This window comes from Trichechus manatus, unplaced genomic scaffold (genome assembly GCF_000243295.1).
Source record: "Trichechus manatus latirostris isolate Lorelei unplaced genomic scaffold, TriManLat1.0 scaffold00068, whole genome shotgun sequence".
NCBI classification, from domain to species: Eukaryota; Metazoa; Chordata; class Mammalia; order Sirenia; family Trichechidae; genus Trichechus; species Trichechus manatus.
In genome coordinates, this window is record NW_004444004.1 from 1,766,020 (window position 1) to 1,779,087 (window position 13,068).

General features: G+C 42.3%; 1 protein-coding gene across 1 annotated transcript in view; it reads right to left on the reverse strand.

Annotated features, from left to right (window-relative positions):
* COL4A6 (collagen type IV alpha 6 chain) overlaps positions 1 to 13,068 on the reverse strand; it is a 376,063-nt gene that overhangs the window by 42,755 nt on the left and 320,240 nt on the right. Inside the window, exons 13-19 of the mRNA XM_012556521.1 lie at positions 11,296 to 11,353; positions 6,182 to 6,196; positions 4,667 to 4,716; positions 3,470 to 3,514; positions 2,918 to 2,971; positions 2,015 to 2,084; positions 830 to 940 (exon numbers count right to left, since the gene is read on the reverse strand). Coding sequence (XP_012411975.1) covers positions 830 to 940; positions 2,015 to 2,084; positions 2,918 to 2,971; positions 3,470 to 3,514; positions 4,667 to 4,716; positions 6,182 to 6,196; positions 11,296 to 11,353 — 403 coding nt within the window. The remainder of the gene's footprint in view (positions 1 to 829; positions 941 to 2,014; positions 2,085 to 2,917; positions 2,972 to 3,469; positions 3,515 to 4,666; positions 4,717 to 6,181; positions 6,197 to 11,295; positions 11,354 to 13,068) is intronic.

Genomic DNA, 13,068 nt, shown 5'->3' on the forward strand with positions numbered 1-13,068 from the left:
ATATGTTGACAACTATTCTCCAGGGAAGAATTTGGGAAAGCATTTGTCCTTCTTTTGTCTTAAAAGGATCCTTAGGGATCATCTAACCTAACCTCTTGGGAAACTGAGGCCCAAAGAAATGAGGAAACATGGCACAGAGTTTATTGGCAAATTTGATTGGAAAACCTGGGTCTTCAGCCTCCCACTCAATTTTTTCCACCTTGGTGTTGGGGCCAGCTATACTTCCTCCCAGTGGCTACTTTAAGAACACAGATATCCTTAGAGAGGCCTATCTCTAAGGAGTTTTGAAACTGGTACCTTTAAAAGTAATATCTGAGGCTTTATATCTGGGACTTTGGCATGCCCTTTTCCCACTTGGTACTATAGAATGGCATTTTGGTATGCCCCTCTGATGATTGGTTTGAGTGTCACCCATAGGATCCTGGGGTCGTTTAGTACCTGAGTTAAACATAGATTGAGAGCCTGGGTACAAATTTTCCTCTGGGCTTTTTTAGCATCAGCTGGGATGGCACGTCCACAGTAGAGGGACAGGACAGGACAGGACAGCCCAACCCAGGCCTCCTCTGGTTGCTGCAAACCTCCATGGCAGCCTGAGATTGCTTATCTATCTATGGTACATTATTTAGTCCAAAGGAAAGCTACTTACCTGGGCCCCATGCCCATATACATTAGCCTTGGGCTAGCAGTGGGGAATCTATTGACTATATAGTCTACCTTTTCTTTGGCTTTGCCAAGCTGTGTGCCCAGCCTCAGAGGTATAGAAGGGGATTCTGGCCACTAGAGTGGATAGAGGAATGATATTTGCAGGGAGCGGGTTAGTTTATTTCACCTGATAAGATTGGTGGGAGGCCAGGGGTGCCAGAGGGGCCAGGTGGGCCCTGGATGCCTTCATCTCCTTTAAGGCCTGGGAGGCCTGGTATACCAGGGTCTCCAGGATAACCTAGCATTATAATACAAAAAAAAAAAAAAGCAGTAAGCAAACCCAGAGGAGGTCCACAAATGGCACAAAGTGCCTAGGAAGAAATGCAGGGAGTTGCCTGGAGTTAGAAGTGCCTCTCTTGCCCTTCCCAGGTCTCACAGATGCTAATGGCCTCACATGATAATGGGCCTACCAGAGCCAAGGCTCCACTAGTGTTCAGAACTGGTCTGGTCAGGGCCTAGCTTCCACGGTAAGATCTGATAAGTATTAGAAGAATTCTACTACTACTAATCTGCTGTAATGCCTCAAATGCCCACTGTTTGGGTTAAGGTGTGGAAATCCACCATTCATGTTGCACACATAGGCTTCCTGGGACTGGAACATGGGAAATATCTGTTGACCATTAATAAGTCAGTTTGAATGAATTTACAAGACAGGGCATGGGCCTGAGAGGATGACAGGAGAGGGATAAATTATTGAGACTCAGGTGGAAGAGGCATTATAGTAGAAGCCTTTGGTCAAGCAAGAAGTAGCTGGAAACACTGGGCATTTGGATATTTAAGGAAAGCAAAATGAAGAGTTGGGCATACACAGTAACTAGGACAAGGAAAGGTGAAGACAAGTGTCATGGTATTATTGAGGTATCAACCACTTGCCCCCTAGCCAAAGATACTTTTTTTCTATTTTCCTTGAAATTGTCAAGCTCAAGCACTCATCGGACCATCTACATGAGACCTTGAGTGTCCTACAGCATCAGGCTGAAGTCAGCCCATCTGGGGAGGATGTCAATTCTTCCCTAAGCATCACCAGGAGAATTATTTTACCCATATCTAGGCCAACGCAGACCCAAATCTTGGTGGACCCAACACAAAAATGGAATGTTGGACTTGGCCTCTCTTCCCAGGAGATGAAAGTTAGTTTCATTCCCCAAGCTCGGAGCCCATGAATCTTCCCTTGAAACAGCATTTGGGTCCTTGGGAGTGTCGGGCTTAGCAACAATCCAGTGGCTGACAAAGTATCCTCTTAACAATTATAAGGATATAAAATTTAATGCTCTGCCTTTTCTTCTTCACTCAAATCAATGAAAAGTTGTACCTGATATTACAGCACCTTCTGTATCAATGAAAACATCCGGGCCTGGCAGGCCAATGCCACCTTTATTACCCTGCAAAGGTTAAATATTTCCATGACCTCATCACTCAAGAGCTATGTGCCCTCAAAGTCAATCTCCAGGAGAGTGAAAGATACCTTCTTTTGTAACTCCTGATTTCCAGGGTCAACCAGTGCATAAATTAACTTCAAAGTCCAATAAATTTAATATGGAGGTAGGACAAGGCAGGCCAGAGGCCTGATACTCAATTACAAATCTGTCAAGGATAAGGGCTTCCAATTTTACTTTGCAACCCTACTACAGGACAATCTCCTTCTGGACCTGGAAAACATATCAGAGGCTTAGACAATATGGATCCACCCAAGAGGTGCTAACATGGAGGGAACAGAGTTTCATTTTTTTTTTTTTCTCTCAGCAGCCCTGGAACTCTGTTACTGTCACTGCATGACAGTGGATGATGTCAGGTAGAGGAAGTTAAAGGAGTCCTACTTCTCCCAAAAGAAGGACTCAGGTATCAGAATCAGATACAGTGGCATATCAAGGGTGGGGTAGTAGGAGCTGCCTGCCCCAGATACCACAGAGAATTTAAAAATAGTAATAAAATTAAAAAGTTGGCAATTGTGAACATATCAGTAATAAAATATTCCTTGTCAGAGGGATGGACTTGCTCCCACCAGCCCCTACCCCTTGGTCTGCCACTGATCAAATAGCATCTATGTAATAAGTTTTGTGTGTCCAAAGTAGCTTGCATGTGCATTTCTTGAGAAAAGAGCAATATCTAAAACTTCAAAATATTAAAAATACTTCATCTCATATGTAGATATGTATGGTAATTCTTCACCCTTCCACCTCCCCAACCCTGGATTTTTACTTCCCAGCAACATTACCTTAATTCCTGGGAATCCATTAAACCCAGGGAAACCTGAGGACCCCTTCTTGCCCTGTGATAGAAACACAGTTACCACTAAGTTGAATGTCTAAGATCATAGGAGGGGGCTGGTCTTTTGGTTAGGCCTGGGCAAATGGCACAGGGATCTTGCCTGGCATTCCAGGATCTGGCTTCTACCTGACTCTAGAAGTTATAAAGTCTTCCAGAAGGCAATATAGCAATAAATAGCCAACCTGCATATAAGGAGGTACAAGTGCCACAACCCTAGAGACAGATATAAGTAGGCTGGCCTTGCTAGGCCCTGATAACATATCAAAGTAGTATGATCAAATCGTGGTATGCCACGGAACCAGATTTGACACTAGCGACCCATTTTCTTGGGTGAAAACAAAAGAAGAGAGTGGCTAAGATTATATCCACCAAAGGGAGGTGGACAATTTGCATTACAGTCAATGTCTCCCTTCGGATTTATGGCCATGTTAAGTAAAGCAAGAGGATCTCTTGATTAGGGTTTTGTACATCAAGTCTTTAATGATCTTAACCAAAATACCTGACTCCCTGGAGGGCCTTGAACTCCTTCTGAACCCATGGGACCCTGTAAAGAGAATAGACACATCTTAGAAAGATTAAGAGCCCACACTAGAAAAAGCCACTAGACTTATACAACAAAGCTATCCAACTGAGTTGAGGATTTAGCAGCTCCTAAAATCAGGTAACTATGAGTCCGAATCAACTGCACTGGCAGTAGGTTTGGTTTTTGTTTTTATTTTTTTCAAATCAGGTAAGAGAATGTTTCTAGATCTGGCTTAATGACTTCTTTCTAAGCACTAATCCACCAGTCTGAATAGCCACATGGAGCATTTTTAAGAGCTAAATAAATGGAAACATTTTAAGTACTAGGCGGAATTTGGTGGAAGGGCTGGGTGTATTATACTTAGTTTGCATTAGTTCCAAGTCATGAGATTTTTAAATAGATTATGGGAGGGTCCCTTTTCTCCCAGCCCAAATGCATTCTTTGTGGGTGATTATGTGTTTTCAAGACAAGGGAGTAGGGAAAAATAGAGAGCGAAATGGCAGGCTAATGGGTAAGTATAGCTAAATACTCAAAGGACTCTTAACAAGCTTTATGGCCAAGCAAAAAACACAATTCTCTAAAATGTTACTTCTTTAAGGCTAAGATTGGCCAAGTGCTTGTAGCCCAAGACCTAAGTGTCTGAATCTAGGAATCAAAGAGGCTAATAGATATTTCTCCATTTGAAGTGAGATTATTATTGAAAACTGTTGACTCTAAACAGCACTCACTGTGTTCTAGAACGTCCCAGGCTTGTTTATGTCCTATAGAGATTGAACTTAGCCCTCTTTCTTCCATTCCTCCCCCCCGCCCCCGACAGTCCCTTGGAGTACAATGGAATCAAAGCAAGACAATACTAATGCCATTCTTAAGCCCAGAAGAGGGCAAGGAGAGTAAACAGGCTGAGGAGGTACCTAGGGTAAAACCAAACCAAACCCGCTGCTGTAGAATCGATTCCAACTCATAGGGGATGCATAATTCCTTATTCAAGGGAGTCACTTAGCCAAGGGAACGGAGCTAAGAAGCAAGGAGGAGGTTTTAGGGATCTGCCAGAGGGTTGAGAAACAAGAGAAGTTTAGTTTGCCCATCAAGTTACATAACAGAAAGAAGCAAACAGGGAAGAAAATGGACCAGGTGACTTGAGAGAACCAGGCAAGCAACCTTCTAGGTTCATACCCTAGGTCCTGGCAAACCAGGGATTCCCTTTTCTCCTTTTTCTCCGGTAGCTGTAGATTCCTAAAGGAAAAAAAAGAAACCATAAGTTACAACATACTTTTCCTCATAGGTCTCCTGACTCCATCTAAAACAAGGAGGTGATTTCAAAAGGCAATAAACCAGCTCCACTGATCCACTGGGGAGACTCGCCTTGCTGAGGCTCTTGTCATTGCCTGAGATGCACAGAGGGCCTGAAAGTAATTTAGACCATACATTTATGGTTCCCCTTTGGTTTTAGAAGAGAAGTCTTCCTCCCAAAACATTATTACATATACTGACAGCATAGGAATTATTTATTATATATCTAACCTCCTTAATTTTACAGATGGGGAGACAAACGCCCAGAAGGGTTAAGCATCTTGTATAGGTTCCAGAGGAGCCCCTGGGTGGTGCAAACAGTTAACATGCTTGGCTGTTAATCAAAACATTGGAGGTTCAAGTCCACCCAGAGATACCTCAGAAGAAAGGCCTGGTTGGTGATCTATTTCCAAAAAATCAAGCCACTGAAAACTTTATGGAGCATAGTTCTACTCTGACACACATGGGGTTGCCATAAATCAGAATTGACTCCATTGGCTACAGAATCAATGAGAGAGCCAGGTCTTCTGATTTCCATTCCAGGGCCCTTTCCATGTGAACAGACTGCCTTGCACAATCTGGGAGCTTGATTCTTTGACCCCTAAATGGAGGATTGTGTAAATCCTTAGGGGTTGACATTGGAGGGAAGATCTTTTTCCCTTTGGAGACATGATGATTGCAACATCTTCTTCAGTGGAAAAGAGCATTTATATCTAGGCCTGGCCTGGAGCCCCACAGCTCCTTTACTGCGACCAAAGGAGACTATGAGATGTTCTCCAATCCCTCATGCCATGCTCACAAGAGGGGAGTGATTGCAGCCATGGATATGACTTAGAGATTCTCTAGGGACAAGCAAGGAATCCAAGAAGCAGAGGGAGAGAGAGTTCTCTCCCTGCAAGTGTACTCAGGGTACCCATAATATAGAAAAGTTCACTACCAAAGTGGATAAAGTCTTTCATGGAAAGTTTAACTGAGGCCATTTTGTTGGTGGTGTTTAAAATTGTACTTTCCAGCACATGGATTTTGGCAAACAACATTTTGAACCATTGTGAGAGTAAAGGGGGCAGTGAAGCTTTCTCAAATGTAAGCTTGTGAAAGACTCTCAGTGTGGTCGTGGCACATCTCCTGTTGTCCTCTTGATGTGCCCTGGCTCAGCTGGTGTGAGGGCACTGCTCCAATGCCATTTGAAGCTTTTTCTTCCTCTGACATACTCAGTCTGTTCCCATGAGTACTGAAAGCTGGTTGAATGGCCCCTAATTTTCTAGGACCAAAGTTTTTTTGTTTGTTTTTATTTTAATGTGTGTGTGTTTTTTTTCTTTTTATTGGGGGGAGAGTGTGTGTGTGTGTGTGTGTGTGTGTGTGTGTGTCTGCACGCGCGTGAAGGGTCCAATTGAAAGCAGGCTGTGGTTCCTACTTGCCTTTTCTCTTTTCTTTCTACATCTGTAGTTGTTGAGTATTAAATAGCTTAGATCTCATTCTGAATAGGATTTCTATTTGAAAGGCCCGTGGGTTAAACTGAATGCAAACTTATTTGAAATTTTAGTTTCTGCATCTTAAATTGGAAACCCAGGCATGCTGCCACCTGGTGGAATGTGCCCATTGGCCTCTGAAATAAAACACTTTGAGTGGCCTTCCCTGACGTGTCCATTAAACCTATGGTAGCCCTTGTGACCTCTCCTTTCCCCAAACCCTTAAAACGCTAAGATTGGTTGTGTATGGAAGTTTGTGAGCAGAAGGTCTATATCACATTATCTTTTGTCTCCCTGCAGGCTGAACACATACAAAGTGGTCCAGTAAATACTTGTTGAATTGAATGGAATAATGACCCAGAGAATAAAACTGTTTCAAATGGTGAAGGAATGCATGTCCAGAAACTGTCTCATGCCCCCCCAGCTATGTTGTCCACAGTTATAAATACAAGGGGGCCTTGTACTCCTTCAGAAAGCAGAAAGAATCTCTAGACTTTTGCTTTTTTAGAGAGAGCATCTGAGAGCTCGTGCTACGGTGTGAAAAAAAATATTTTTTTTTAAAAGGAAAAGATAGCTGTGTGCGGGGGGAGGGGAGTGGTCAAAGCCAAACAACCATAAACACTAAACACTGTGCTGTAGGCTCAGCTTGCCTCCCAGTGCAGAGAGGTACTGTACAGGGACCTGCAGTATAAGCTGTTTTAACAAGATATTCCCCCAGACCTGGCCCTGTCATAGTCAGTCTTTGTCATGGCCATCCCTTCTCATCCATAGCCAGGAAAGCTGTGTGCTAGTTTAGCTGTTCCTAAGCCTGCTCTTCTGGTGTTTTCTGGTTCTGGGGCGGTTCAATTGAAGGAGAACCCCATCTACCCAGTAGTTACCTCAGATCCACCCAATAGCTACCTTAGGATTTGCCAGTTTCTTCTCTTCTACTTCCCCTCACCTCTTCCATTTTGCCTTACCCTATGTTTGCTGGTGTGTTGAACAGAGGCGCACAGATACATGATTCTCTCTTACAATCTCCATGTGAGGACCTCTGGCCTACAGGTGTGCGTGAGCTGATGGGGACAATGAGATGAAATGTGTGAAACTAGGACTGAGTCAGATAATCAGGGATGTTTGGTCACTGTAGACGGGGCGAGAGAAAGAAGGTGAGGTATATCTGTTAGGCTGGCTACTTATCGGCAGCTCCTGCAAAGAGTTGGGCACTTTATGTGCCCTCTGACAGGAAAATTGTGGGAAGAAAGATGGTGATGTATTTGAGGTACTCTGGGCTTTGGATTTGAGAAGAGTGTTTGCTCTGAAAAGCCCAGAGTACCTCAAGTATGTTTCCACCTTTCTTCTCACAACTTTGCTGCCAGAGGGCACAGAAGGTGCCTATGAATGTGTCCATTAAGTAGACAGATAATTAGGACTGAAAGAGTTACATGATTTGGCCATCGTCACACATCGAATCTATGATGAAGTGGGCTGAGAATGCTGGTTTCTTGATTCCCACCCTATGAAAATACTCTGTTCTTATATAAGAGGAGGTATTTTCCAGCTTTGATGTCTTTACAATTAACTGGAGTTTCTGTTTTTCAGTCCACACTGTGAAACACTGGAAATGCTATGCTTGAAACGGTATTGCAATTTATCACCAGTATTGGCAATTTATCACCGTGTATTGTCTGTCAGTCAGTCTCTCTCTCTTTTGCAGGACAAAAGAGAATGAGTTGAAATTGCAGCAGGGGAAATCCTCTAAAGAAGAATAGAAGGGATGGGGAGTCAGGGAGGGAGCGTGAGTGAGCAACCCCAGTAACACCAGAGAGCATAAAATCTTTTCTTAGACATTTTAGAGATGAAAACACCACCGCCACCAGAACTGGAACAAACTGGACTGTAGGGGGCAGTATGGTATAGGGAAACAGCCCACCAGGACTCCATGAATTGGCTAGAACTCAAGAAAGCCGAATTACAGGCTCAGCTCTACTAACAACTAGCTGTGTGACTCTGGACAAGCCTCTTCATCCATTTAGGCTGTGGTTTCCTCATCAGTACAAAAGGGAGGATGTGAGGTGATCAGAATCTATCTGAAAATGCTCTATGAAGAAAGGTGCCAACCTTATTCCCAAACCCATTTGCGAAGCATGTCAGCGCTGTCCAATAGCAATATGAGTTACTATATGTTATTTTAAATTTTCTAGTAGTCACATTAAAAAAGGTAAAAATAAATAGGTGTGATTAATTTTAATAATATATTTTATTTAACCCAATATATCATAAATGTTATCATTCCAACATTTAATCAGGTAAAAATTATTAATGAGATATTTAACGTTCTTTTTTATATTACGCTTTGGAAATCCAGTATCTATTTTATACTTACAGCATGTCTCAATTCAGACAAGTCACATTTCCAGGACTCAGTAACCATATGTGGCTAGGTGGTTACATATTGAACAGCACAGCTTTATACTTTGTAAAGTGATGAAAACACCACTACCACTGTGACAAGAACAAACTGGACCGTAGGGGGCAGTATTCAGACACACTGTCAGTTGGGCTTCAAAACAGCTATGACCAGTGCCAAATTACAGATATGCAGAGAGAGGTTCAGTGACATGCCCAAAGTCCCAGAGCTGGAACTGGGCCTAAAGTACAGGTCTCTTGTCTCCAACACGAGAGTTCTCTTTCTTTCTGACTCAGTAGATACAGAGCTAATTAAAATTGAGGACATTCAACAGATGATTCTCTATGCCTCTTTGTTTCTGTGGAGTAATAGAGAACACCACGGTAGTAACCTGTGCCACTGGTTCCACTGGCTCTGTTATCTGGTCACCTGGCAGAGCCGAAGTGCTTCAGAGAATCGTAGGAAAGCACTGCAGTCATCTATCTCATCATGCCAGCAAGCAGGGGCAGGCCTAGTCATCTGTGACGCATTCATTTCCCACTCGACCCCTACACCCCACCCATCAAAATCTTGTCAGTTCTCCCTTCAAAACACATGCTGCAATTTAAGAAACATATCAGCCAAATTCAATGTATGGGCCTTGTTTGGTTTCTGATTCGAACAAATCAACTGTAAAATCATATACTCATGAGACAATCAGATAAATTTGAATATTGATTTATTAACTGATATTAGGTTATTGCTGATAATTAGTTACTGTGATATTATCACCATGTTTTAAAAAGTCCTTATCTTTTAAAAATTCTGAGGTGTTTATGATGAAATGATGTCTGTTATTTGCTTCAGACTGGCCATGAGTTGATAATTGTTGAAGCTAGGTGATGGGCACACAAGGGGATCATTATGCCATTCTCCTCACTTTTGTATACATTTGAAAGTTCTATAATAGCAAGTTTTAAAAGCTTACATTTTGAATCCATCTACTTCTCTCCATTTCCATTGCTATCACCATAGTCCAAGTCACCACTACCACTTCTCACCTGGATTGCTGCAATAGCCTCCATGCTTGCTACCCCACCCCATCCCCATCCTCTGCAGCCAGAATGGTCTGTTTAAAACTACAAGTCAGAGCCTTTGAAGAGCTTCCCATTACATTTAGAATAAAAGCCACATTTGACCTACGGAAGACACCATGATCTGGCCCTTGCCTCTCTGTCTGGGTCTTTTCCTTGCTCACACCGCTCCACTCACGCTTACCTTCTTGTTGTTCCTCCAAAATGCTGAGCTTTTTCCAACCTCAGGATCTTGGCACTTACAGTTCCCTCTGCCTGAGACACTCTACCCAGTCTTTACATGACTAGCTCCCTTATAATACTCAGGTCTCAGCTTATACATCACCTTCGCAGAGAGACCCTTCTTGACCCCTCTGTCCAAAGTAGCCAACCCCACTCCTCGTCCACACTCCATCACTTTACCCTTTTTTTTCATCTTCTATATATCATTTGGAGTCTGGGGTGGTGCAAACGGTTAAACACTCGACTACTTGGCTACTAGCTGAAAGGTGGGTAGCTCGAACCCACCCAGAGATGCCTTGGAAGACAGGCCTGGCGATATGCTTCTGAAAGGTCACAGCCTTGAAAACCCTATGGCTTAGTTCTACTCTGCACACATGGGGTCACCATGAGTCAGAATCGACTCAGTGGCAACTAACAACCAACAACATATCACTTACCACTATGTGAAATTGTTATTAACTCATTTGTTTACTTGTTTATTGTCTGTCACTCTCCTTCCACCCCCATTAGAACAGAAGTTCCTTGAAGACAAGAATTTTGACTTATTTACTGTTGTAGCTTCACACTCCAGCACAATGCCTAGCATATGCTGTTGTTGTTAGTTACCCTCCAGTCGATTTCAACTCATGGCGACCCAATGTGTGTATAAAACAAAAAACCCGCTGCCATCGAGTTGATTCGGACTCATAGTGACTCTCTAAGACAGAGTAGAACTGCGCCATAGGGTTTCCAGAGAGCAGCTGGTGGATTCAAAATGCAGACCTTTCGGTTAGCAGCCAAGCTCTTAACCTCTTAACCACTACACCACCAGGGCTCCAATGTGCACATAAGAGCCCTTAAAACCTATTTGTTGAATGAAAGAATCTAAGACACAAAGGTAGATATGAAAGTGAAGATAGGATTACTAAGATTAGATACCATTTACTGAATGATAAGTGCCAGCATGTACTAAGCCCTTTTTATGCATATCATCTCATTTAATCCTCATAACCACCCCCACTATTATCTCTCTCTCTCTCTCTTTTTTTTCTTTATAAGTGAGGAAACTGAAGCTCAGAAAAGTTAGTAGTTTTGTCCAAAGTCACATAGCTAGAAACTGGTGAAACAAGAAGTCAAGCCTAGGTCTGTTTTAATTCTAGAGCCTGAGCTAATATCCTCTGAGATAAACAGCCTCATGGAAACAAGTCAATATTCTCATGGGATTGAGAAACAAGAACTTTTCCTTAAGTGTCTTTTAATAATGAAGATGGTGGAATTCTCTACAATAACCATAGGAAGAGATTTTTTTTTTGTTATCCTTCTACTATTAAAATTTTTGTCCAATCGGACCTTGAATATATGTTGGCCAAGTAGGGAGACTTACCGGGATGCCTGGAGGACCAACTATGCCTGGGAAACCCGGAGGCCCTGGTTCACCCTGGAAAAGTCAACCAAAGATTAGTGAGTATCAGCAGGAAGCAGTGAACATAAAGTTACTTGGGTATCATGCTTGGAGTGGTGTAGATTTCCCAAGCCCCAACTAGTAACTGCACAAGGATGTCTTACTTTGGGGAGCCCTTTGTGATGTAGGAAGGATCAAGGCACATGCAGGGAAAGAAAATTTTCTAAAACAGAATCTGAAATGCCCAGGCTAATTAGAAAATAGAAAAGAAAAAAAAGATCATTTGTTTTATTTCTAGTGGAAAAAGCTGTTGAGTAAGATTTCCTGTAGTAAATTACAGGTTGCAAAGAAACCAATGGTTTTGGAAAAAGGATAACAATTACAATTTGGATAGGGATACACATATTCTAATCTGTCTTCCCCTGATATGCTAATTTATCTATACATGCCATGGAAGAGCTCCCTAAGGTTTGGTAATGATCAGGGAGGCAAACAATGTCTCATCTGCTCTCAGACTGTTCCTAAACCAATGATTACTTCCTATAATCCTGGAGTGGGCCTGGAGTTGTTCCTTCCACAAAGACAAAAGTAAAGAAACGGGATTAAACACATTCCCCTGCATGGGTCCCTTGGACATGGAACAGAAATGCAGAATTTAAGGGTGACCTAAGAAGGAAGGTAACACAGGTTAAGTAACCCTCATTGTTCAGAAGAACAGTAACTGAAAGATATCTGCAAACCATGTGCTAGTAAACCTCTAAAACCGAGGCACTTGACATAATACAACGGCTGACATGAGATCTGAATCAAAACTCCATTTTGTTACAAGCTCCTGCTTCTGCATTCCTGAGAATGTAGCCTTGGCTTCTTCCCATTCATTTGCATGTGGCCGTGGGCCTCTGGCTGGGTGGGACCAGAAGACTCTGGCCCCCTATCAATCATCTTGTTTAACTGGCCTGGCTCTTGCACCAAGTCATTCTTAAGTAAATAAGGGTGGGGGGTCAGGAATTCCGTTTAGCAAGTCTTAGTAAGGGTGGGGGTCAGGAATGTGATTGTAGGAGAACAAGTTTACTCAAGATGTCCCAGGAAGAAGGTGGTTGAGAGTAGAGTTGTTGATGATGACCTACCTTGTGACCATGTGACCATCATGCATTCCCCTTCCTTATCTTTAATATACAAGCACAACTCTCCCTCCATTCTTTGGAGCACTGGTAGATTCTTTTGGCCTTGTGTTTCCCCAATTCGCAAATTATATTACCCTTAATAAATCTCGTTGCTTTTACTTTAACAAATTGAGTGTTCTTACACTTTGACAACCTTAACAGCATATAGCCATTCAAACACAGCCTTTCTCACAACCATGTACATAATATACATTCATTCATGTAAAAATACAGATTATAAAATATCTCAGTTAAATAGGTCTACAGCTTAAGCATTAGTAATTCAGATCAGGTGAATTAGGATATCTACTGCCACGTGGTGACAGTATACTCTATTTTCAGGGTTAAGTTTTGAGAACAAATAACTTCTTTAAGCAGATAACTCAAAAGTAAACATTTATACCCTATATGTTGTGTCACAGTTCTTTGAGGGCACCATACATAATAAGAGAATTGGAAGCTAAGAGGAAAAAACAACTAATTTTTTAAAGTTATTCAGCATCTTGAAAATTGAATCTGCCAGACGGAAACAAAGAAAATAACACTTAAATGAATACTCAGAAACTCGGGTATGCATACTCATTCTCA